This window comes from Gavia stellata, chromosome 13 (genome assembly GCF_030936135.1).
Source record: "Gavia stellata isolate bGavSte3 chromosome 13, bGavSte3.hap2, whole genome shotgun sequence".
Classification (NCBI taxonomy): domain Eukaryota; kingdom Metazoa; phylum Chordata; class Aves; order Gaviiformes; family Gaviidae; genus Gavia; species Gavia stellata.
Genome location: NC_082606.1, coordinates 12,396,965 through 12,422,800, shown reverse-complemented (window position 1 = coordinate 12,422,800; position 25,836 = coordinate 12,396,965). Strand labels below are relative to the sequence as shown.

At 41.2% G+C, this 25,836-nt stretch overlaps 1 protein-coding gene across 1 annotated transcript; it reads right to left on the bottom strand.

Annotated features, from left to right (window-relative positions):
• Positions 1-252: 252 nt before the first annotated feature.
• Positions 253-8,943, bottom strand: SLC24A5 (solute carrier family 24 member 5). Its single transcript, XM_059824196.1, has 9 exons — positions 8,835-8,943; positions 8,306-8,485; positions 6,824-6,907; positions 6,629-6,732; positions 6,207-6,307; positions 5,107-5,390; positions 4,181-4,387; positions 1,133-1,234; positions 253-580 (listed from the first exon to the last, which is right to left on the bottom strand). Exons 1-9 carry the CDS (start codon positions 8,941-8,943, stop codon positions 258-260), a joined length of 1,494 nt encoding a protein of 497 aa, XP_059680179.1. The 3' UTR covers positions 253-257.
• Between the last annotated feature and the right edge of the window lie 16,893 nt (positions 8,944-25,836).

Sequence of the window (25,836 nt, the reverse complement as noted above, 5' to 3'; positions counted from 1 at the left end):
GTCTTTTTTTCAGAATTTTGGTTTTCTATGTGTGTTGTAGTCATACTGTAATTCTTGACTCTAAAAGAAAGGGCTCCAATTAGGCTGTGATGTTTTCGTTCTACTTAATATTACTTTAATGACATGACTTAGTTCTGTAAATAAGATTTAGAGCCCAATGGGAATTTTGAAATTTTTTTTTTTATTTTGACTAAATGAAGAAACTGATCTTTCTCTCCTGCTTTTATTTTTTTCATCAGTATAATCACTGATTAAAACTAGTTACCACAGACCCTTGTAGGATTGTTCCCTATGATGCCAAGTTCATATAAAATTGATAATATAGTAAATACTAAGTACAGTACAAGACAAATTGCTCCCAATTTTTTATCTATTTTCCAGCCATTCAGGTGAACTGCCAGAAAAATAAAAACAACAGAACAAATAAGAGAAATGGCTGTGTATGTCAAACCACTGCTGTTCACTTCTATGGGTCCTGATGTATTTATGAAGGCAGTTTTTATAAACCAGGGTATTCCCAAACAGAGCATATCAAATACGTTGGATCCTACAATGTTAGACATAGCCATATCTCCATTTCCTGTAAAAGAAGAAATACAAATAAGTCCACTTAATTGTATTGTATGAAATTGCCAAACTGTTTTGGAGGAACAGACTGTCAGCCCTCAATTTCTCACAGAGGACCCTTTTCAGACTTTTCATTGAAAGAACTATAGTCATGATTCTACAGAACATGGTTTTGGGTAACACAAGCATAAAAAAAAAGTCTCCCTAAATCACCAGCATCTGCACAGTTGCACTTAAAATAAGCTAGACAGGCTATTATAAAATCCGGTCATGTTTAAAATACCAAGACCTACAGTTGTGTTTTGCAGTAAAACTGTAACACTTGATCAACAACAAATCAAACCAATCTAGAATACTTCTCTGAGATACTCTGAGAGGTTTTTAAATGTCTGAGCCGCAGCTTCTTCAGGTAAGTATTTATTATTAGTAAACTTAAGCTCTAGAATCTGGAGCAAAAATTTTGAAGTTACTCCTTGAATTTCTGGAAATGTTGACTAGAATTCTTTTTTTCATAGTACCTCTTAAACACATTCGTTGGAATGGGCCTGAATACTAAAATCTTTACCTTTTCGAGCCACCAGCACACTTGCGACTGTATCTGGTACACTTGTTCCTGCTGCTAGTAACGTGAGACCCATTACTGACTCTGGAATTCCCAGTGTTTCACCTGCAGTTGATAAATAATGGTAGAAAATGCAAGTATGTTTTTAGTTTGTTTCATCCAAAGAAACTGCTTTAGACTTTGTTTGCTGGAGAAAGGAGTAGTAATCGTACAGTAATTTCAGAAGGAATTTGTCAGCTAACTTGACTTAAATATGAAATGATTGAACCATGAAGAGTTAAAACTAAGAACAATAACAAAGAAATATCCTGTCCTTGTTCTTCGGTCAAATAAAAAAGGAATTGTAGTATAGTAACCATCTTAACAGGTTTCTCAAAAACCTCAGTGGAATGTCTCCAGTGGTCAAGACAATACCAATTATGAATTTTTTCTTTCAGATGCAGCAGAAGTTTAAATATCTAACAATTTACTCCTTTCTTTTTTCCTCAATTTCTGGAAAATATAATAGTCTTGGATGTTTTTGGGCATCTCATCATTAGTGCTCAAAAGTCTCATGAAGCAATAACTCTTACAATCACCCACTCTTTAAAGGGGGAGGAAAAAAAGCACATGAATTTTCTTGGGGAGGAGGGTCATTAAGATCATTACTACAATACTGTCTCAAGTACATGGCTTTGCCATTTCACTCCAGTTAGTTCTTTTGTTGGATTTGGAAAAATCAAAATGCAGAATTTTTACATGACTTGTAAGTGCAAGTAATCCTTTAGAAGTGTGAGTTTCTTTAGGTAAATACTGGTTTAAATTAAGAAAAATTTTAAATTGTTATTAAAACAGCAGCTTATTTTTCCCCACTTTTTTTTTTTTAGCCCCACATGTCCTGTAAGCGTATTAATTTCTCACTTAAAATATGGGGATTCAGATCTTCAAAACTGTTTTAGTAGTTGTACCATTCACAAGCATCAATATGCGGAAGTACTTGATACCTCTATTCAAACTATTAAGTAAGTAGTTTTTCTTAAACATTTTTGTTCGCTAAAAAGTATCTTCATTTTCTTTTGGTTGAAACCTGAATTCTTACTTCCAATATTTGGACACTAACAAGAACAGTTTTCCTAATATAAGAGGCAGTACTCCATAAGCTAGGTCAGCAACGCTTGCCTAGTACATACCAGCTTAGTCTAGATCAGCCCAGTAAATTTATGTTTGAAACTTATTTGTTGGTTGAGAGGGACTGACGTGATCCTGTTGCAGAATTTGTGCTGGTATTTATTCTTCCATCACTCCTAATGCAAGAGATTTGTAGGATGAGGGACCAACAGCTTTTATAAACCATCCAGGCTGGAAAGTAATGGTTCATGCCAAGCAAACCAAGGTGAAATATGAATAAACCAGCCTTATGTACCCAACAGTAGTTTCTAGCTTTTTGAAGGTTATAAGATAGAATTTAAACTCAGGTGAATCTAATTTTCCTTTTTATTAGGTAAGAGATATCTTCTATTTAATGTGTTGGGTTTTTTTTTTTTTTTGGCAACTGACCATAAAGAGAGAATGGGTTTATTTTTCTAGCCTTTAGTTAATTTTGTGTGTCAGTAGGAATATCTTGCTGTAATTGGTCAAATTTTCTTTGTTAGCAACAAAAAGGTTGACTAAGTTAGATTTGTTCTTGACCATCAAAATTTAGTCCCCAGCTATAATACCTTTGTGATATTCTGATAGGCTGTTTATGCAGTGATAGAATCTTTGATCCACCCCTCATGAAAGAACCTGGACTTGAATCTAATGTGTGTGTAATTTTTAGTGCTTTAATGTGTAAACAGAACATATTTGACCTAGAAGTAGTGGGCCAAAGACCCCAATACTGTTTGTGGTGACTCTTCAAAGTGGACTAACACTAATACACTATTTGAATCTCCAGTGTACTTGCTTTCATATGAATTAGTGCTTTGTCTAGTTAGAACAGCAATAACTTTCATTTGAATCCTGTTTGAAAGGCTTCTAGCACTCAGACAGAAAACCCTTGCTATTTAGATACAAGTGGAAAATTATTTGACCAAGGAGTGAACCTGGTGGGTGTTATATCCAGAGATCTACTAGTAATTTCTCAAAGGTTTACCAAATGTGTAAGTCTGTTTCTGCACTGAACAAGGAGTTATTCATTGAACTTAAGTTGAAAACAAGTTTAGGATGCTGAACTAGCAGAATACTTGGGTAGGATTAGTGAGCTATAATGTGGAAATGGCAAGCTTTGTAACATTTCTTTATTCTTTAGAGATTTGTTTTCTGCTTGTTCTTAAAAGCTGGATTTTTTTCAAGCTGACTGGAGAAACAGTGAAATAAGGAGACCTTTAATACCTTAAGATATTTTTAAGGGGATGTTTTCACACACACGTTCACACCCCTTCTCACTTAAAGTGAAGCAGTAAAAGAATTGCATTTATGATGCAGATTTGTAAGAGGTGTACATACACACACCCACCCCAACAATGTTTAATTCTATATGATGCTATAGTTGGAATAAAATAGTACAAAAATTTGGGAGGTTTTTTTTGGCAGTTAATGCCAAATCTCTTACTATAGTGTTCAAGAAAAATATAGGTATAGAAATAATGGATCTTTTACAGAACCCTGAATTTCTGATTCCAGTCTTAGTGGATTCCATGTTTGTCAGACTTCAGCTTGACAAGTTTATTGCTGTGTATCTAATTGTTTCACTTCATGAAGCAGTTTAATGAAACTATCTCTTTAAATATAGGCTGTTTTTTGTAGCTATGTAAACAAATTCTCATTCACGTGATGGTAGGCAGTCTGAAGCAGCTGAACTAGTTTTCATTAGATGGAAGATGGTGGCAAACTAAGAAATCAAACAAATTTTTGTTGGTTTTGTTTGTTGTTTTTTGTTTGTTTTGGTTTTTTTTTTTTTTTACAGCAAAGTAAGCGTTGCTAAACTGACTGTTCATTGTGGAAAGGAAAACTCTTCACAGGGAGAAGACCGTTTTTTCAGTGATTCTCGATTGGTTGATTCTGTATAGCAGCAGGACTGTAGGTACTTACCTGCTATTGTTATCATCCATACAAGAATGTAAGTTATTGCAGAAATCCATGCTGCTGAAATTAAAAATGTCACCATGAACCAGTTCCTCCAAAACTGTCTTCTGCAATCTGGTATAGTCAAATAGAGTAGCGTAATAATAGGAAGGGATAACGCCCACAAAATTCTCTTCATATCTGCTTCAGGCATGGTGAAGACACTTGGATGATCTGTTGAAGTAAAAGTAACTTTTAAATTGTAGCATTAAGTTTGAATCCATACTTGAATACTTGTGAGAATATTGAATAAAGATAAAAAATAGTTCCTCAAGTTCTAGCTGTAGTCTTACCCAGTACCTACATCATACTGGACAAAACTCTGAAATCAAATGTTCTCTATTACCGTGTCACTAGGAGAGAACTAAGGTGGATGAAAAATGAACTTTTCTATAAATGTTTACACAAAATGTTTACCAAGAGTTAAGTACCCACTGCTGTTTTTTGACTAAGTGAAGAGGAAACTGATGATCTGTGGCCACATTGTAGCTATTCCTTTCCTTCTGATATAGTGCATGTTTTGGGCTATGAACCTGCCATTGTCATAAGAAAACAGTATCTATTAGTACAGTACCAGTGTGTCTTTCGGCTGATAACTGCATTTTACAAGCAGTGTTGCTGGGAAGTTTCAAATCTGCACAGCAAAGACTGGTGTAAGTCTGCTGTTCTAATATGACACAAATGAGCAACTGTCCTAGGAACTAACTTATAAATACCACCACTCTGATCTTGCTTGATGTTATATTCCAGGGAAGAATAATGATTTAGTTAAATGCTATGCTGGAGTTCTTTTTGTGAACAAAATCTTAATAGTATCTCAGAATCTACTCTTTATTAAAACTGATGCAGGCAGGCATGCAGAGTGCTAGAGAGAACTGTAATAATACTTATACCTTCAGAGATTTCATCAAGCCCATGCAAGCTTGTTGAAAGTTGAGAGTAGTCCAGCTCGTCCTGAAAAATTCCGCTATCTGTTCTTGACTGTTGACGAATTAGGGGTCCACTCTCTTCTCTCCATCCAACCAGTGGCTGCTGCTCAGCATTCTCTTCCATAGCTTTTGTAAAACACGTACAGCAGGGACTGAACTTTTTCATGAGGTACTGGTTGATTTTAATGTCAAAACATAGTACCAGAATATAACACCCATATATCAGTAATAAGGATGCACTTTCATACCTAGAATGAAAAACAGATTTTACATAACATGTAATCTAAAAAACCCCAACTCTTTAACTCGTTAAAATGAATGGTGTAAGGAGAGAGAGAGAGAAATTGCATAAGCAGCAAAAGGAAAACACAGAAAAGCATCCATTTGGAGTTGTATGGCCAGCGTCGTGGAAGTTCATGAGTGTCTCCATGTCTTCTAGAAGTTTGATTAGTTCTCCTCCCCTGCAGAATCTTGTTTGTGTATTGTATAGCTGCATGTTTTCCAGGGGATCTTACTGATTGAACATCTTACTGATTGTTTGCAAAATTGAGTCTTCATCTGATGGTTAAAGAGAGGGATAGTATGTGCTGTATAGAGTTAGAAACTTCAGAGATTTAGTGCTGGACCTGACTGACTTGTTGAGGCAACAGGAGTTTCAGTGTTGACGGAAGAGAGTTAAAACATCAGAAGCTCATGATCTGCCTCTGGCAGACAAATGTTTTTTGTAACAATGATGCTATCGAAGGAAAGGCTTAAAAGAAGTAAACTATGAAGACTAATTGTTATGCCAAAACAGTTATGATCGAAATTGTGAAGTCTGTACAGACAAACCTATGCAGATCAAACTTTATAAATATGCAGGGTTTGGATATTTAGGTAATAATCTTTACAAGCATTGTGACTTTCTATATTTTTTTAAAGCCAGCAGGATGTTTATTTCTGTTAGTGAATGGCAGTTCAGGCTACTTGAAGTTTTGGGTTATTTTGGGTTTTTTGTTTGTTTGTCAAAACACTGTCTCACTAATCTCCAGTCAACATGAATTCAATGCTACTTGTGCTCTTACCAGTAAATTCTGTTGTCAGATATCATCGCAAGGACCGCCGCTACACTAATTGTATATGCCAGACAGTCTCTAAACAGCGGCCAACAGGATAGCCTCGAAACCTGCAGATCACAGATTCATTTACTTTTCTTAAACTTGTCTGTAATACTTTCACTAAGTGCTGTAAATGCTGCATCAATATGTTGTTTCTATATTATGTAAAAATTTAAGATTCTTAGGAATGACTTAAGTATGATATATAATAAGTTAGTGTTTTTAAAAACTTTCATAGCAAGTTATCTTAAAACTGATTACATGCTGGTTTTGCTACTAAATAATAAACTTGACAGTTGTCATAGTAAGTCTCTCTTGGCTTTTGTTGGCAAATCAGAAAGGATAACCATTTGGCTCCTAGGAGCAGAACTATCAAAGTTGATACATACCACGCTGGAAAACAGCCCACAAGCTGCAGAAATACCAAGAAGATTATAAATTGCTGATCCAAGGATGGTGCTGACACCGATATCTCCCTTTGTCACGAAGACTCCTATAAGGAAAATTACTCTCTGGTACGTTTCAGTTTGGCATGCAAGAAAAAGAATTCTAGATTCTAAGGGGTCAAAACATGTGTCTCTTACCTAGAAAAGCGGTGACAAGCTCTGGAGCAGAGCTTCCAGCAGCCATAAAAGTTGCTCCAGCAACATCCTGAGAGAGGCCAAGGCCTGAGGATAGAGCAAAAGAATTGCTTAAGAAAATAAATACTTCAGTAGTCTGTACCCATTACTTGCATTAGTATATAACGTTAGAAGCTACTACACTTTAATAGAATGAACTTTGCTTACTTTCATACAGTTAATGCATTTATTTGAAATTGATAAAATAATACATTGAAAACAGCCTCATTTATTGGGCTAATGTATTTCTAACTTTATTACAGAAATGAGTTTAAATACCAGAAAAGAAGTACTCATAATACAAGAGATTTGAGCGTGACCTTAAAATGTAAAATGGGCATGCATATGCGGGCTTTAATTCTCTTTCATAGGGGTAATAATTGTGGGGAAATTCCTTGGACTCTAGTGTGATACTGCTACATGATCCATGTCAAGTCTATCTATCTTCCAGGGAAATCCATGCTACTGTGTCTTCACATACCAGAAATGCTAGTTAAATTCAAATCAGTGCTGCAATCTTAAGATCAAATTTTCACTTCGTATGGACAGTGTAAGAGCCTGTGTCTTGCTTGAATGAAATGAGATTTTTGTTCTGGTAAGTTGACTATTTCTGGAATGTAACTCACTCGTGAATCAAGTTCTGCACTCTAAGAAGAGGGACGTATGGCTAACTATGGAAAAAGTCTGATAAATGCTTATTTATCATCAATAAAAAAAATATCAGCTCTACAGCGATGTTTAAGCTTACATTTTCTGTAAGTGTTCTGGTCTGGAGAATGTTTTCCAGTGTTCAGGGATGAGTTTCCCTCGGGATTTTTTTAAATTCTTGGCAATGAAAAGCTGAACTCTCAGCCAAGACCATCTCTTTAATTCAGTGGTCTGCTGAAGCCAGGGGAATTATTACAGGTCGATTAGATTTCAGAGAACGACTGTAACCGTGGTATACCTTTTGCTCCCGTGTCATACCTTTAGTATGTAAACGGTAGCTCATCCTGATACTTGTTCACTGCTTCGAGAGAAATACAGAAATTTGAGCAAGGTACTTAACTGCCATGTTTTAATATAGGGAGAGTTTTGGTTTCTCGGTTTGGTGTGTTGTCCCCTGCCCCCTTTTTTTTTCCTTTTACTAGTAACCTGGTCATACTGCTGCTTACCCCAGAGTTACAGCGTCAGTTTCGTTCATACTGAGGAAGTTTTTAAGATTTTCCTCCAGGCACAAGCAAAGCAAATCTTAAACAAATACCTGCGCAGAGTATGTTTTTTCAATATAATATTGATACATTGTATCAAATTAATTATTGTATTGATAAGTCTACTTATGCACAGAGACTCTGAACTTTGTTTAGTTTTGTCTCCAGAGCACTCTGACTTTGAAACTTTTTAAGAGAGTCTGTTCTACACCAAGCTGCTTGGTTTTCCAGGAAAAAGATCAGGATGTTCACTTACATTCACTGATGATCTCTAGAGAAGGTAGGAAGTAATTGTCACACACAATGGACACGGCCAAAAACATGTAAAGTATAATTATGAAATAGATAACGATTCCCCCATCCTTTCTCTCCTGCGGTGTAAAAAATCCTTCAGGAAACTCCGATGAAGAAGAAAGGACGCAACCCGTCCTGTTTTCTGAAAATTGAGTAGAAAGGTGTTACACATCCTCATCCCTCTCCATTCTTCAGGCTGTAGGAGTTCTGTGGATTAGAACTATAAATGGAGGATGGCTTCAGGGGATTTCTGTCGTTCCAATCGATCCGGTTTTCACGTAGAACAAGGACAGCTGCAGCAACACCGATAAAGCTGCAGCAATGCCCTCCAACGGTTGCACACCTGGGGAGGGGGGTAAGAGGGCTCGCGGAGCCGCTGACCGACCGCAGGAGCCGGGGCAGAGCCGCCCGCGGGACGGCAGCGCAGTGCAGCGCGCGAGCGGCCCCGCCGCGGCCCCCCCGACCCGCCGCCCGGCCGGACGGGTCCCTACCTGCGTCTGCGGCGAGGCGCTGGGCCCGCGCTCCCCGCGGCGGCGGCTGCCAGGCCGACAGCGACAGCAGCAGCAGCATCGCCGCCCGCCGCCGCGCGCCCGCCCGCATCTCGGTCCCGGCGCGGCTCTGAGCGCGGGCGGGAGGCAGCGGGCGCTGCGGCCGGAGGGTCACGTGAGGGCCGCGCCCGTGCCCACCCCCACCCCCCCGCCCCCCCGTAGGCGCCGGCCGGCCTCCCGCGGGGGACCTGCTGCTCCCCCTCAGGGGGATCCGGCGGGGTCAGCTCTCCGCCCCCCGCCCCGGGCGTCCCGCCAGCCCCGCCGCCGAGCTGAGCTCCGCGGGCAGCGCGAGGGGCCTGGGAGGGGAGTTTTCACCGCAGGCTCTGGGGGCTGCGGGCAGCACCTCCCGTGGCCGGGCCGTGCCCGAGGAGCCGGGCAGGCTGCCGCGCTCCGGCTGTCGCCGTCTCCTGCTTCGTCTTTGTGGGGAGAGCGCAAGGTTTTGGCTATCGCGAGCGCGCTTTTGGTGCAAGCTGCCGACCGCGTTACCTAGATGCTGTGCGAGTGTTTGGAGGGGTAGAAGGTGAATTTAAGCTTACTCGCCTGTATCTGTTTTCTGCTGTGACAGTTTCTGGTTATTGGCACTGAGGTACCAAAATTCCCGTGCTGGGCTGTGCGAGCACCGGGCTCGTCCTCCGCTGGGGCGGGAGGTGTTGGTGCTGTTCAGGTGAAGGAGAGCAAGGCTGAGACCTTCCCCACAGTCCCGCCCCTCAGACCCAGTTCACTGAACTTCTTTGTCTGGTGACCTTTCCACAGTGAAGTCATGTGTATAACCGAGGATTAAATAGTAAAATACAGTCTTTTAGCAAGATGGTTTTGTAGAGTCGTTCCCCCTGCTCCTCCCCAGTCACTGGTTTCTCAGAGAGACAGAGAGTTGTGTTTCCATCGAATCACTTACAGACATGTCTCCATAAACATTTTAAACCTGTTATGCCAAATGACATTTTGAGGTGCCTGTGTTATTACTAATCGTTTCTTACTATGCTTACATTTGTGAGATAGAAGTGCAAACTGGGAAATAGTGTTTCGCTTCGTTGCGTCTAATCCCTCTCAACTCTTCTTGTTCCCGGCATCTGTGGTGTTTGGCTAATGTGTGATCAGCCTCCTCTCTAGGATGCAGGAGATGAGATAAGGTGAAAAAGTGGATATCTTTCTCCTGGATTGAATCAAACAGGATCGTACAACCACCATTAGAATATGAACACTGTCTCTCAGAGAAAAAAATTCTGGAACAATGAATTATGCAGCAAATGCTGTTGCCTATTTCTGACCCCTCTGCAGCCCAGAATGCTTTTTACTGGAGCAAAAATGATTTTAATGGTCAAGATTTTTAGGGGTGACAACTTTCAGAAATGAATTCTCCATGCTCTCTGAAAAGCAGACTGCAGCAGAGTTATGGCAGCTGCTGCTTCCTCTGCTTTACTGGAGAAAATAAATCTATCTGGTCTTGAAAGATTTAAGGATTTTCTTCTGAATCCCACTTTCCATCACAGTAAAACAGTATGAATTTTCCTGTCTAAATTACTCGTGGCTCTTTCCTTCAACCGAAAGGGTTTTGTTATCAAGGTAAGCGGCTTCCTTGCCACTGCCTCTCTTCCTTACAGCTTATCATTTGCCTACTCTTAAAACCTCACCAGAGTTCTCTAATATCAGCTGCTTCATTTCAATTTAAATATGTTTTGATGGCATGCTCTTTTTTTATTGCTTTAAATTACTTACAAGCCTCCTCTTCTGATGGGAATGAGTTCTCCGATACAGCAACACGCTTGCTGTGTAGTTAGGAAAGCGCAGTCGTATGATTTCAGGATTTGGAGGTTTCACTATGGTCTGGTTTTGCTCTGTGCTCAAGCTCTTAATTCCTTTCCATAGGCATCCCCTCTCCATGCATAGCTAAAGCAAACCCAGAGCTTTGATTTTACTGAAGACTGAAGCCCGCTTAGTTTGCTGAGAAGTTGTGAGTGAGGTTGCTGTTCTCATGCCCTCCTTGCCAAGCACACCCCTGGAGAGAGCAACAAACAGAAAAAAACCCCATAGTCTCCCAGCACGAGGAACCACGTGCTACGTATCTGCATGCTTAACCCAGTGCAAAAGTACTGACAGCCAGAGTGTGTTTTGGCCTCAGCGTGGCTGACTGCCTGGTCTGGGCTGTTCCAGTCTTAAGAGAGCATTCTGCAAAGCTGAGGTGGGTCAACTAATAGTGCAGATTTAATGTGTGCTGCTGCATTTTTTGGCTGATGTTAAAATAAAGCCTCACTCTCCTTAGTAGTAAAAATAATAAATAAATAAATAAATTTTTCAGCGCTTCTGAAGGAGAGAGAAGGGTGGCTGTTTGCTAGTCAGGTTGCTAACTCTAATGCTCTGCCACCCTCGGGGATGTGCTGGAAGGCTCCTATGGCTGCCTAAGCACAAACCACTTAAAGGTTGAGATAGCATCAAACTACAGCAGCTGTAGCTCCTTTCCCAGTGACCATATTCTGGTGTGAACTGACTACTGTACATCTGAATGCCCCATTCAATTGAGGACAGGGAGCTGTTTTGCTGCCCCTTAAAGCAAAAGGAGGTTGGGCTGTCTAGAGGTCTGATACCAGCTGGGTGCTGTTTAGGGGGTGGGTGGGAGAAAACGTGCATTGGGACCAGCTGTTGCGTCTTCACACAGCAGGTACTCATTTTCTTGTGAGTGGGATAAGACTTCAGTATTTCTGTACAAGTCCAAGAAGGAGTTTTTCTATAAGCAGTGAATTTGCTTAGTGTTGTTCGAGGGTTTTCTCTTGTATTTTCTTCATAATGTCAGCAGACAGGACATGGATAGTGAGGAAAAAAGCAGGTGAGTTTATCAGAACTTAAGGGGAGTGTGAGTCCTTGTGGGTAGGATCCGGTCCTCAGACAGAAAAGATATGGGGATGGCATGATGAATCCATGACTAGCTTAAAACAACAACAACAAAAAATTTTTCTGCAGGCTGGGCTTCAGTCTTGCTGGGGAAGAAAAAGAAGGTAGGGATCTTAGCAAGGGATCTGCAGCTAGCTTAGGTATAGGTGTATAGGTGTACAGGTATAGGTGTACCTGTACAGGAATGCTGAGTTTCCCTGGCTTCCTTAATTATAAATGCACTTGCACTTTCTCGTCTAACTCAAGCTGCGACCTACTGTTTCAATCACAGTTCAGTTTTTGTGTCATCCTTTCCTTGTGGTTTTGTTTTTTGGGATTTGTTTATTTGTTTGTTTGGGGGTGTGGGTTGGTTTTTTTTTTTGGTAGTGGTCTGTAGAAAATTAGCCCAGTCTGGGTTTGGATAAGTGCGCTCGGACATCCCCAGGGCTGATAGGAGTGCAGCTTGGTGTTAGCTGTACCCTACTGTTATGGCTCCTGTCCCAGTATGTGAGTCTGTGCACAACTGTGCTTTTTTCATGGGATGGTCTGTGCATGTATACACCATCAATGCGCCCACTCACAAGGCCTAATGTGCTGGGAAACAAAATAAGTGAAGAAGTTTTCATTCTCAAAAAACCCCAAAATCCAAACCCCAACATTCTTGTGATAATCTGATGTTATCCCTGTTTAGCAGAAAAGAAGGTGAGGGTGAAAAGGGAACTGAGTACCTGGCCTACTGCTGCAACGGGAGGCTGTGTTACCCCTGTTCAGAAGGTCAGTTTCCACACTCCCTTTCTTCTGTTTGTGCTGCTCGTGTGGCTTCTTTGGAGGCTGGAGTAACTATCTGTGTAAAATGGTGGTCTCTAAAAGAGCTGGTAGAATAAATTCTCTTACTCTGAGGTGCTCAGATAGCACCCTAAGGTGATGAGATAGATACTTTACTGTTGCAAAGTTAAAATGAGACTCTTCAGTGTAACTCCATTATTCTTCATTTAAAAGATAAATATACCGTCATTGTCAGACCAGATATTCCCCTTTGTCAGCATTTCATGGCTCACTTCCTGGATCTAGATAGATTGATGATAGCTGTTTAATATTCTTTCCTCCATAACCAGCGATTTGAGAGTTGCCAACTCTCATGATGGCTGCTGTTTTTCTTAAAGCATCAGCTTGATGTACATTAGCCACACGAGAATCCTAGCTTGCTTTCTCTTTCTTTCAGATACATAGTTGTAGAGAAAGCTTGAAAATGGAAATCTGAACATCTAACGCTGGAGGCAAATAAACACAACAATACTATTTTCAAGCTAATCTCATGAATTGAGGAAAGGGTGATAGGTTGATTCGTGGCTTTAGAACAATGTCAAAGGGAAGGATTTGATTTCTGACCCTTAGTTCCCTGAAGTACACAAGAGCCAAATTCTCTTGCTGTGAATACCTCTGACGATCACTGGAAGGTGCAACTCAACTGCAATCCCTGGTGACAACCAGGAAAGCTGCTGAGCTGTGAAGGAATGGCTTGTGGTAGCCAGCACAAGCCTGTGTGAGTCAAATTTATCCTAGGACTCTTGGGCTCCATGTTCTGACCTTGCACGTATGGTGAATGGTTTTTACTGACCCTAAGCTGTGAAGTTGTGAACAGTGTATGTTTTTAGGTGGCCCATAATTAGACTTCAGTGTTAATGCATCTGTGAGTTAAATGCAGGAAGCTTCCAGCTTTTCAGTTGTGCTGTCTGGCTGCCTCCAGCTATATTTCAGTCGCTAAGAGTGAGCGATGAGGTTATTTTTGGCAGGCAGACCATGGAAGCATTCAGGTTACATACTCAAGGGGAGGTAGGTGAGAGTGGGGAGTTGTTTGAGGCTGCTGTCTTCTGTGGGGATTGCAGTTGTGGAATATTTTTCATGCAAGCTCTGGAGTAAAGTCACTCCCTGTGATAGTGTGGATTGTAGCCTGACAAAGGCATAGCTTGACTTAGGGCTACCTGCAATGTCAGAAAATTAGAAACTCCTTGGCAGGATTTTTTGCTTGCTTGTTCTCACTGTTCTCAGTACAGGTGAGGGGCTGAGCTGCTGGAGAGCAGCTCTGTGGAAAGGGACCTGGGAGCCCTGGGGGACAACAGGATGGCCACGAGCCAGCAATGTGCCCTTGTGGCCAAGAAGGCCAATGGCATCCTGGGGTGCATCCAGAAGAGTGTGGCTAGCAGGGCAAGGGAGGTTATCCTCCCCCTCTACTCTGCCCTGGTGAGGCCGCATCTGGAGGACTGTGTCCAGTTCTGGGCTCCCCGGTTCAAGAAGGACAGGGAGCTGCTGGAGAGGGTACGGCAAAGGGCTACGAAGAAGATTAGGGGACTGGAACATCTTTCTTGTGAGGAAAGGCTGAGGGACTTGGGTCTTTTTAGTCTGGAGAAGAGAAGACTGAAGGGGGATCTTGCTAGTGCTTCTAAATACTTCAGGGGTGGGTGCCAGGAGGATGGGGCCAGTCTTTTTTCAGTGGTGCCCAGTGACAGGACGAGAGGTAACGGGCACAAACTTGGCCATAGGAAGTTCCATCTAACCATGAGGAGGAACCTCTTTACTTTGAGGGTGGCAGAGCACTGGAACAAGCTGCCCAGAGAGGTTGTGGAGTCTCCTTCTCTGGAGATATTCAAAACTCGCCTGGACGCATTCCTGTGCAATCTGCTCTAGGTGGCCCTGCTCTGGCAGGGGGGTTGGACTAGATGATCTCCAGAGGTCCCTTCCAACCCCTATCATTCTGTGATTCTGTGAATGCCTGCTGAAAGGAGAGTGTACTATATTTAGTTGGAGAAGATTGAATCTGTTCATTTTGGTGCCTGGAGATTTCTATTTTCCCAGTAATTCAATCGTACAAAATTGCGCCTCCCATCTTCGGGCCCAAAGACCTCTTTCACTTCATCTGCTGCCTCTTTGGTGAAGCTCTACACTAGTTCTCATGGTCTTAGCTTGCTCACTGGGTGGTTTGATCATCTGTTCAGGACATCGGCGGAATCTCTCAAACTGAAAATGAAACAAGTCCCAGATAAAATGTTTTAAAGATTTAAGTCAGTAAGAACTTCTCCAGTAGTATTTGAATGCTCCTCCATGTTAACTGCTTTCCTTTGATTAAAAGTCCTCATTAAGACAATTGGAATGTATCGTAAATGTCAGGGCTTGTGGTATCACAAAACTGAATGTCTGATGGTGGTTGACTATCTAGTCTGATCACATCAGAAAATCTTGCCACAAAGGCTAGATACACCTATACATACTGCCTATATATAAATACACCTATATTTACCAGGAGAGCAGGGCTGTTGCTAGCCAGTAATAATGCTGTAGAGAAGCTTCTTTGTATAGTTCTTATTTTGTATCTCAATATACTTGGTGCCTTTAGAACATCTTAAGGCTGTGAAACTCAGAAGGCTGCATGTAGTCTAAAAAGGATAGAAAATTGTGGATGCTCTGCAAATAGAGCCAGCATGCTTCAATCACGTAAGTCAGGTGTTTGCACGCAGGATAGCCAAAGAATGAAGCAAAATGTTAACATTTGTGAGGGGAGTCCTGTGGATAATAGTAATGTTGCACCACGGTCACTCGAGGTTGCTTTGTTCCATCCCTCCAGCAGTTTGTGTATAGACCAAATACACATCCACCTCTTCTATTTCTAATACACTGTTATGTCAGTGGGGCAGGTAAATACACCAAAAAACATATGGGAGAGTAGATACTGGCAATGAGTGAGTCACATATTTCTTTGATAAAAGTTTTTTGTTTTGGTTTGGTTTTTTTCCCCTCTCAACTATGCAAGGTCTTGTTTCTGTGGACAAAGGAGAACCAAAGAGCAGAAAACTGCTTCCTTGCCTGCAATTTCTAAGTTTGTCTTTTCCTGCCAGTTTTGTGCACCAAGGAGTTCTGGTCCCTCTCAGTGACTTTTGCTTCCACTTGTTTTCTTTCCTCTTCCTGTTGACACAGACACTTCAACAAACACTTGTGCTTGTACTTACGCTGGAGTATACGCTTTTTTCCCCCACTCTTTCAAGTCTGTATTTTCTATGACTTTCTTACTTTAGCTCTCACTCTGGCTGTCTTGAGGCTTGGCTTCATCCGCTGCCTGCCATCCTTTTGGTGTACTTCTCCTGAACCATTTTGGAGATCAAGATGTGTGCTGAAGGCTGTGTGTCACAGCCTCTGTGGTTTCAGTGAGTCTGCTGGGTTTGTTAAAGTTTTGCTGTTGTTTTTCATTGTGTTGCTAATGACACAGTCTAGCTGCTCTGGCAACTTTCAGCTGACCTTGAGTTTGCAAGTACTTAGGAATTTACATTCTACATAAATAAGACAGAAATTATTATTCTTATGATTATAATATTATTCTTATGGTTATTGCCTGCAAGTTCTCTAACCTCAGTGATATCTCAGGAGATAAAACAAACTCTCAGTACATAAGTGTCTGTATATAAACAACATCAAATCATGTTTTCTCCAATGCATTTGCTTCTTTTCATGTATTCCGATAACTGTACAAGCATTAGAAAAATAATTATTATTGATATACTAGAGAAGAGACACATTTAATTCTATCTTATAGGCTGCCAAGTTGTTTCACCAGATAACATCAGCGTGTACTAGTGTTATTTACAATGTAATAGGTGTTGTTGATTTGAGGATGTTTCTCTGTTTCAGAAATTGATTGCTAAAAGACAGTGTGTTGCAAAATACTACTTGTGTATGTTGGGTTATGTTAGTGTGCATCAGTCTAGAGCAGACTCCTTGCATTTTAAAGTACCTTCAGGTTTTGGTGCAGTATCTGTGATGCTAACCTTTTGTTACTTGGTGCATGTTGTGATATGCTCCTGGAAGTTCTCTTTTCCTCCTCTCATCCCTGTGCAGCCTTTTGGGGTGAGGCCAGCAGGGAAAAAAATAGCTTGGTTGCTTTTTGGCTGTGCTTTTGCTGAGGAGGGGAAAAGAGGGGAGTGGAGAACAGTTTTCTCAGGAGCTGGAGCGGGGGCCTTTCTGGCAGCCTGGCTGGACAGTGAAGCATAAGCCTGTTGCGGCTTCTTCAATGAAGGGCGGGGCAGGGGGGCAACAAATTGAAGAGCAGAAACTTCTGGTAAAACACAGCTGAGCGGCTGCATGCCAAAAATATAGTCTAGATAGATAGCTCTGTGAACCTACAGTTTATAAAAACTGGCTGAAATTCAGCTGGAACGTCTTGACAAATTGATTCTCCCAGTTTATACTTTGGGTAGAGTTCATGTAAATTATATCCAGACTAATATGCAAGTTATACATGTGTGCAGACACCTGCCTTTCCTCTGGAAACACTGTAAGCTTTACGTGAGGATGAAGGAACAAAATCAATTCTGTGCTTCTGTTGAGGAGATGACAGAACTATTACTGCTCAAACTGAGCAGTGCAGACAACTGAAGCATAAAATTCCTGCAAACTCTAAGAATGTGTCTCTTTAGAGAGCTTTGGTGCAGTCTCCCATTGCTTCCTCATGAGATATCTCATCACCAGAAATGCAGTTTGTGTATTGTCAGAGGACTTAGCTTCTCCCAAGCTCGCATAAACTGCTGGTGAGTTACTACTGGTTATTCCTTCACAATGCTAACTTTAAAAAGCTCTACCGTGAAATGGAGAATATTTAAAACCTCACACATTTAATAGTAATTCTGTCATTGCTGTATATGCTGGAACACAACGTTTTTAATATTCTAAGGCAACTTTTAAGTTTTTATCAGACCTTAAAAAATGAACATATTGATGTCTTAATTGCTAGCACAGAATATATAGATAAAACTGTATCTTTCATAAGAAGCATGTTGTGCTGAGAGAGGAACTGATGTGATAGAGCTGAAACTTTTTCCCCTCAGGATAGAACAACTATTATATCCTTATGTCACTAAAACTTGTTTCTCATATTCTCACATATCATGAACTCTCTATGATTTAGGATTTTCTCATCCATTTTTAAAAGCTTATAGCTTATGCATCTGTTCCCTGGACACTAGAAGCATCATTTCATTTTGATCACTTGTCACAAATAAACATAATTGGCAACCACAGAGACAGTGCGCACAGTATATGCAAGTTTACACAACTTCTTCCATGGACCATACTCCTTGTAAGTAGAGGATGGAAATGGCAGCCAGGTCTGCGGCTGCTGCCCTGTTCCTGTTTTCTGAGAAAGCTGTTTCAGTACTGACTGGTTTACTGATAAACATTTTTTACAAACAATTCCTGGCTTACCTTTTCCTGGATCATTTTTAGACATTCCCATCCATTGCCAAAGATTTCTGAGCTAGAGCTTGCCTGAATGAATAGCTGATTCAGCATAACAGGCTGGAAGCCACCAGCAGGGATTAAAAAAATGGTGGGGAAATAAGGAAGCTGGTCAGCTAGAAATGGAATAGATACTCTGTTGATGACCGCTGGTGAATCCAGTGGATTTGCTTTCAGATGCTTTGGGTCTAATCTGTTACGTCCACTCCTGACCCTCTGCACTCTCAACTTGAATAAGAATAGCTGGTTCAGAGGTCATTTATAAATGTTAAGCTAGTATTTTCCATTCTCAAGTCTGTTGCTGCTGAATTTCGTCTGCCACACTGAGAAATTTGTAGCTAAATGGACAGGTTTTTTTCACCATATTTTCCCATCTGTTTGAGGAAAAGCAGTGGTGACAGCTTCAGCTTTGTGAACTATCTCCACGCTTTCCCCAACTACATAATTTCCATTAGCTGGAAATACATTTTTATTTGTTACTGTTTGAAGAGCTTGGGCAGGGCTAAGACTGTGTGGAGCCTCTCATTGTGATTTTTCTGGTGTTTACGCCCACTCAAGCCAAGGCAAAATCACTTGGAATCAAGGAGTGTCTTTAGGTGGGTTCTTGCGTTTTCCTGTGAAAACTTTGAGAGATCAAATACAATCCTCTGGTCAACATGAAGGAGGAAGCAGTGTCTCCTAGAGAAGAGTTGAATGTGTACATCTGTGCTGCCTTGGAATTTAGGGACACTGATCTGAATTCTGCTAATGAATGAAGTGTAGAAGAGTACTTGGCAATATTCAGCTGTCCCAGAACTGGTCATTTTCTAGGTAGTAGAAACTGCTACTTTTTTCTTTTTTTTTTTTTAATTCCCTACTACGGTTATTTTGATTCTGTGGGGGAGTGGTGTATTTATGTATGTCTCCCCCCCCCCCCCCCCCCTCCCTTTTCTCTTGGAGTGACCACTGAGTGTGCCCGCTCTGATTCTTCTACTCAGTTTAACAGTTCCTAGTTTTGAAGACCCCTCTAATTCAAGGTGACGGACACTGTCCTTACAGCATGAATATATTCTTTGGTTCCTTTCTGGGATCTGTTTAAAGCTGTTTCCTCCTGAAGGACTTGAACTTTTTTCTTGTTTAATCTCCTGCCTGTCTAATGAGTTGCTGCTCTTGGTAAGTTACCTTGCACAATCCCTAACCTTCAAGCTAGGACAAACAATCGGCAATATAAGACTCAAGGCTTTTAAAAGCTCTGCTTGGAAATGCTTTTTTCATATGCTTTCTGATTTAAATGTTTCATTCAATTTTACAGAAGCAATAAAGAAAATTATGCAAATTTAAACAGGCTTGAAAAATGTTCAATTTAATTGTCCTTGAGATATTGAATACTGGATCTGCTTAATGGGGTATCTGCTGTCCAAGAATTTGAATTTGTTACAGACTCCAGTCCAGTTCTATAACTGTGGGTGTTTGACGTTTGGATACTCGAGGGTATCCTACCTGCTTTCCATCTGCTGCCCTGAAATAGGTCCTGCTATGTCTGCTAGCCTTACGTGAGTGTCTTGGGTACTCTAAGGATCCACTGCTAATCAAGATAACTAATGTTTAGGCACCTGAGTTGAGCACTTAAGTTATTGTCATTATTTGAGGGGGTTATTTTGTTGGGTTTTTTTAAGACAATCTGTTTTTAGTCTCCTCCCTGTTCTGATGAGCAAAACAGCACTATGGATAGGACTTTGTTCGCAGTAAAAAATTGTTCTTGTGAACTGCTATCATCCGTCGGAGCCATGAGCCCATTTCTGTGCAAATCAGCTTATTGCTGTGAAGTTGTGCCAGCTCTGACCAAGCCACAAAGGGATTATTAAATATTATAAAAAGTTTTAGTGAATTCCTGCATCCCTCTTTACTGTGCTCCCAGCTTCCCAGGTTCTAAAAGTTAAAAGCCAGCCACAGGTTGGATACAGTAGCTCTAAACTACTTTGACAGTTCCCTTGGAGCAGATACAGAGCAGTGAGGCTTAGGGAAGAGAAAGAGTACTGTTGCAAACTTGCACAAACAAAAATGTTCTTGCTTTTGACTTCCAGCACAGTTTAGAACACTTCACCCCCCCCCCCCCCCCCCTTTGTTAAAGTTCTGCATTTGGGAATGTTACACATTTTTCTGACTGAACTAGAAAATAGAAATATGCTTGTGCCTGCACCCAAATCTAGGGCCAAGCAGACTGTGACTCTTGGCTGATTGAAATATAAATCCCGGTGTCTGGAAAATCCAGATCTAAATACAGCCCTAAAGACCTATCAGTGCAGGATTCATAGCACCAGAGTGCTGTGGGGGGAGGGAGAAAAAAAGTATCATTATTGTTTCCATAGCTGCTAAAAACTAATGGAAAATGCTGTAGAAAGAATTTTAAAAAATCTCAGGCAATGCCCTTACTAAGGAATTTCCTGAATCTATAGTGAAACAAAATAGTTTAAAGCTTAGTCTGTCAGCCTTCTTGTGCCGGCAGGACAGTGAGGACAGCAAAGTAAATCTGTATGCTTAGTATTTGTAATGAACAAGCAGGGGTACAAAAAAAGATATAGTGACCACTCACTGACTTGCTATCTTGCATGCATTTGACTTTGATTTTAATAAGAGCACGGTTGCCTCTTACTGTCTTTGTTACAGATCAAGAGGATACTTTAGTGCGTTTCTATTTGCATAATCTATTGTGGCAAGACAGCACCCTCTCTTCACATGCTTACCTCTTAGTGCTGGTGTTATATACTATAAATGCATCTCATGCATTTCAGTTATGTGGTTATGTAGTGCTTTGCTTGGGCAGTATATTTAGCAAATTGCGTAGTCAAATGATTATGTTAGACTGAATGGTTGATGTCTAGTACACAAATAATTATGACACTAAACTTACTATGTATGAGCTGGAGCCATAGCTGATTTCAGTGACAGATGGAAAACTCCACTGAACCTTTTATTGGCCATATGCCATTTCTGAGTGTTGGCCAACAACAAGATTTGTTGCTAATATATAATGATTTAAACAGTAAAAAGAGCAGCTGCACTTTGATTTTTGGTGCCTTTACTACAGGTTTTCCTGGAGCTTTTGAATATCTGCTGCCACTTTCTAATGCAAAGTTGTCACTTCTAGTCTGTGAGAAGAGACTTTATCTTCCCAGCACTATCTGTGGTAGAATTTTGTATTTTGATACTTGTAACTAAAGCTCTCCTCTGCCTTTTATTGCATTAGTAAGTTGATAGCATAAAAATCTCCCTGCAACATGGGGCTGGCAATGGCTTGTAAGAAGCTGTCTCTGTTGCGTAGTACCACAACAGAGCTTTTTTTACCCTGTCAGTAAGTCTTATGTTTTATGGCCTGCCTGAGGACTGGGAGACCAGCATTCCTCCAGCTGTTCAGAGAAGACAACTTTCAAAGCATAGTTCATTGAGAGGAACCGCATGTGTTGTTCATCATATTACCAGGACAGTGTTTGCAAATGGGAGTATGTGAATATAAACTGCAATCATTATCTATGCAGAACATGTCATAGTGTTTCTACTACTGCTGGCAGAGCAGAAAACTTGCTGCCATGCAATGCTTTGTCCTTCATTCCTCCTAGACAGGGTTTCACTGCGTTGTCCTTTGTCAATCTGCTCACTCCGATATTCATCCAGAGAAAAACAAGATTGGAATCTGGAAAGCAGAACCATTCTGGCCCTGGGCCCAGCAGCAAAGAGCATGGTAAGGGAGGTACATGACAAGGAAGCACATTCCAATAGAAATTCATATACATATATATTTTTGGGAAAAAGAACACTTTGTTTTATAAAATTTGTATTATGCAAGCTTGCATGCAAACAAAATTGGCTAAACATTTGATTGTCCTGGGCAGCATCAATCTGCACTGCATTGACAAGGGCTATAGATGTTTCTAGGATGCGTTTGACTGATCCTGTTGGTCAAATAACAGTCATCATGTTGCTTCTGTGCCAAGGCAGGCATGAAGTGGTCATGGCATAAAGTCTTTTTCATTGCAGAAGGCAAGCAGGGAGGGAAGAGAGCAGTTACTACCTGTATGCTTCTTGCACCTCCTTGGAAATGGGTAAGAAATGAGATTAATGTTGCTCTCTCCTTTCTGTGAGAGCTCATATGGAGAGAGTTACAAGGACTCAACTGGGTGCCTACAACAGTGGTTTGGTTCCTGACTGGCTCATGAGACATGCTATGGGTTGGACTGCCTTGCACAGTCTAGCCTTGGTGTGTATAAGGGCAGTATTTCACATTAGCTGGCTGTGGCTGAGATCTGCTCTGCATCGCTGGACTGCCTCTGGGTCTCAAGCCTGATTGCTGAAGTTCTGTTATGATGCTGTCTGTAGTGCTAATATGCTCTTGCATTGTATCAAAGACTACCTTTCTCATCTGCCTAGGTGCATTGCCATCTGTTGCTAGAGCAGTTGTTCCCAGTAGAGTAAGCAAAGTGATTTATCCATGCAAAGCCTAAACTATTAATTTATTTCTTCACCCAATAGTAAAAAGTAACCAAAGGAAGGGCCTCTCTGCATTTACTGCATCTTTGACTTTTGTGCTGGTTTTGGCTGGGATAGAGTTAATTTTCTTCATGGTAGCTAGTATGGGGCTATGTTTTGGATTTGTGCTGGAAACAGTGTTGGTAATACAGGGATGTTGTAGTTACTGCTGAGCAGTGCTTACACAGTGTCAAGGCCTTTTCTGCTTCTCACACCGCCCCAGCAGCGAGCAGGCTGGGGGTGCACAAGGAGTTGGGAGGGGACACAGCCGGGACAGCTGACCCCAACTGACCAAAGGGATATTCCATACCATATGACGTCATGCTCAGCATATAAAGCTGGAAGAAGAAGGAAGGGGGGAACATTCGGAGTGATGGCGCTTTGTCTTCCCAAGTAATCATTACATGCCATGGACCCCTGCTTTCTTGGAGATGGCTGAACACTTGCCTGCCGATGGGAAGTAGTGAATGAATTCCTTGTTTTGCTTTGCTTGTGTGCATGGCTTTTGCTTTACCTATTAAATTGTCTTTATCTCAACCCACGAGTTTTCTCACTTTTACCCTTCCAATTCTCTCCTCCACCCCACCTGGGGGGAGTGAGCGAGTGGCTGTGTGGTGCTTAGTTGCCGGCTGGGGTTAAACCACAACCTTTCTTTGTGGTGTTTGCGTGCCAGCTGACTCCAGCCCTTGCAGGTTGGATTGGTTGCTGACTGCTGCATGCTCTGAAAGTGTCAGTGTGTTGGCCTTGCTTGTCGCTTCCTTTAATGGACAGATATTTTGTTATGTTTGTTTGTTTGTTTATCTTGTATCTCTTCCTCTAGCTTTGGAAAAGCAGCCATGTAGCTGCTGGCTGCAGGCAGGTTGTTTCTTCACAGCTAATAGCCTGTCTGTTGTAGTTTGAATGTTTGTTGGGATGCTCCTTATCTAAGTCATAGTTTTTCTTTCCTGTCAGGTTCCTCCTACACTCGTCTTTGATCTTACCTACAGCAAGCTATCTGTCTCAAACAGTCAAGCAGAGCTATGCAAAATATTCGTAAAGTGATACAGATATTTCCCACTTTGTCATGTCTTGTAGACCGTTGGACCCACGTGAAACCCATATCAGTCATAGGGATAGAAAACACTGTAATTTCTATATGTATTAGTATTAAGAAGTACAAGATAGATCTCATTCTGAGAGAGGTTTATAGCTGGCTGTGTTATCAATCTGAAATGGTACCTACTGGGGAATAATTTTCCCAGTGTTGTGGATGCCCTTACTGTATCATCTGTGAGCTGCATACTCTTTCAGAGTGTCCTGTGCATGTTTTTATCTTGCACAACTAGTGCATGACACCTTGTGCATCTGTGCAACACAGGCCAAACACCCTTTTCCATTTCTGACTATGTTTTTACACATTTTTGATGCCAGCTTCCTCTGATGTCTTGTGATAGATCAAGCTGAGTCTAGTACATATGTAGGACAGCTGACCTGTTCTTTGCTGGTTTTTTTTTGTTTGGGTTTTTTTTTTTTTTTAATCATCTTTTTTCCCAGGGTTGAGAGAATCTCTTATCCAGGTGTTTGTGGTTAGGTGCAAACTGTTGCTCATAGAGCACATATGCTTTCCTTATGCTGTACAATTCCCTATTGCCCATTAATGTCACTGCCTGCATCATCTGCCCTCTTTGTAATATTTGCTGGCATCAGTGTATTTGGTCTAAAAACTAGTTAAATGAGGTAGTATCCTTTGCTAGAAGGAAATACATACCAGCTTATATTTTGAGAGTTTAAAGGCTACAGCTATTTTCAGATAACTTATGTCCACATAGATTATCCAAAACTAAGGGAAAAAAGGGATATTGTAAAAGCTGTTGGGAAATTAACAAAGGTTGTTTCCCCCTCTCCCCAGGTCATTATCATGTACTTCCCGTTGATGTTTATAGGCAGTTGTGTGTGCAGTCAAAAAGGAAAGGATCAGATAATGGAAAATGATTATGGAAGCAATAAAGTTCTACAGTTTCCTTTTTTCTCAATAAATTTGTTCTTGCTTCATATAAAAAATTGAAATTATTTTTCTGTCTGACAGGTGTACTGTGGGTAGTGTTTAGCCATGCTTAGCAAAGTCTCCTCATGATGTTACTGCATAGCAAGACCAGTGATTTACATGTTCAAGATAAGGGTCCTGGGCACCATCATTGCAATGTACGAAACAATTAAAAATGTGATAATTCATGAGATGACATGTACAAAAATGAAATCACTTTGCTAGAAAGCAGGTCTTGCTGGTGTCAGCTGGTGATTAGTATTTGTTGTCTTAAAGGCCCAAGGTTATTGCAGTCTTGTCTTTTTCAATGCAGCAAGCTCTCAGTGTGATGGGGACGACTCATGCTTGGCTGAGTGCTGTGGCTGAAATTTCTGTTCAGCTGGTACTCATGCAGAATGAGATCATCAGCCAGATCTTGTTGAGCAGCCATGCCAAGCATGTCTTTAAAATCCAGTGGTGGGAGTAGACACAACAGGTAAAGCAACGGAGTATGGTGAATGTTTCTGTAACTGTAATTAGTGTACTTTGACTTTCATAAGATGGGAAGAGTTTTCTGTATTGTAGATTTGTGATGACTTGGAGGAGGGCAAAAAATAATTCATACTATTCTTTGTGACTCTTCTACATCCACTGTGACTTTTAGGGTTTGTGCTATTAGCAGCCTTCACTTGGCAGATGAATGGTGGGAAGCAGGTCTCTGAAGCGGCACTGTGTAGTAGCTGTTTGGTGTTTGCTCCAGGCACATTACCTTGTTTATTCATGAGCAGATGTGTTTTCTCCTTACCTTTTGGCAGCTCACCCCACTGTTTCCTTGTGTGTTTTGTTATACAGCTGTTACACAGGTATGTGCTGTGTGAGTCTGTACATGTGTGCAGGTGGATAGATACATCACAGCTATCTGGAGACTGACCATGCAAAGCCCAAAGATCAGCATGATAAACAAATGCACCGTTGCTGGATGGGACCCAGGAGCACAGTTAGCTGGCTCTGCTAATGCCTGGCTGGATGAGTTTAGCAATTCCCTCCCATATCCGTGGCCTTTAGAACGAGGACAGTGTCAATGTTCTGTGTAGGGGTAAAAAATTGTGATGTCTAAAGATAAGTGTTACTTGAGAAGTCATTTTCTTGATTATGCTGTACATGGCAAACAAAACAGGAGCAAATGATCAAGTATTTTCTAATAGCTTTGACAGGAGATGGCATCTGTTGAAGTCCAGGTGGATTTATTAGTGGAATAACACTGTCTCTCTAGACCTTGCTGCTGTCACGTGCTGC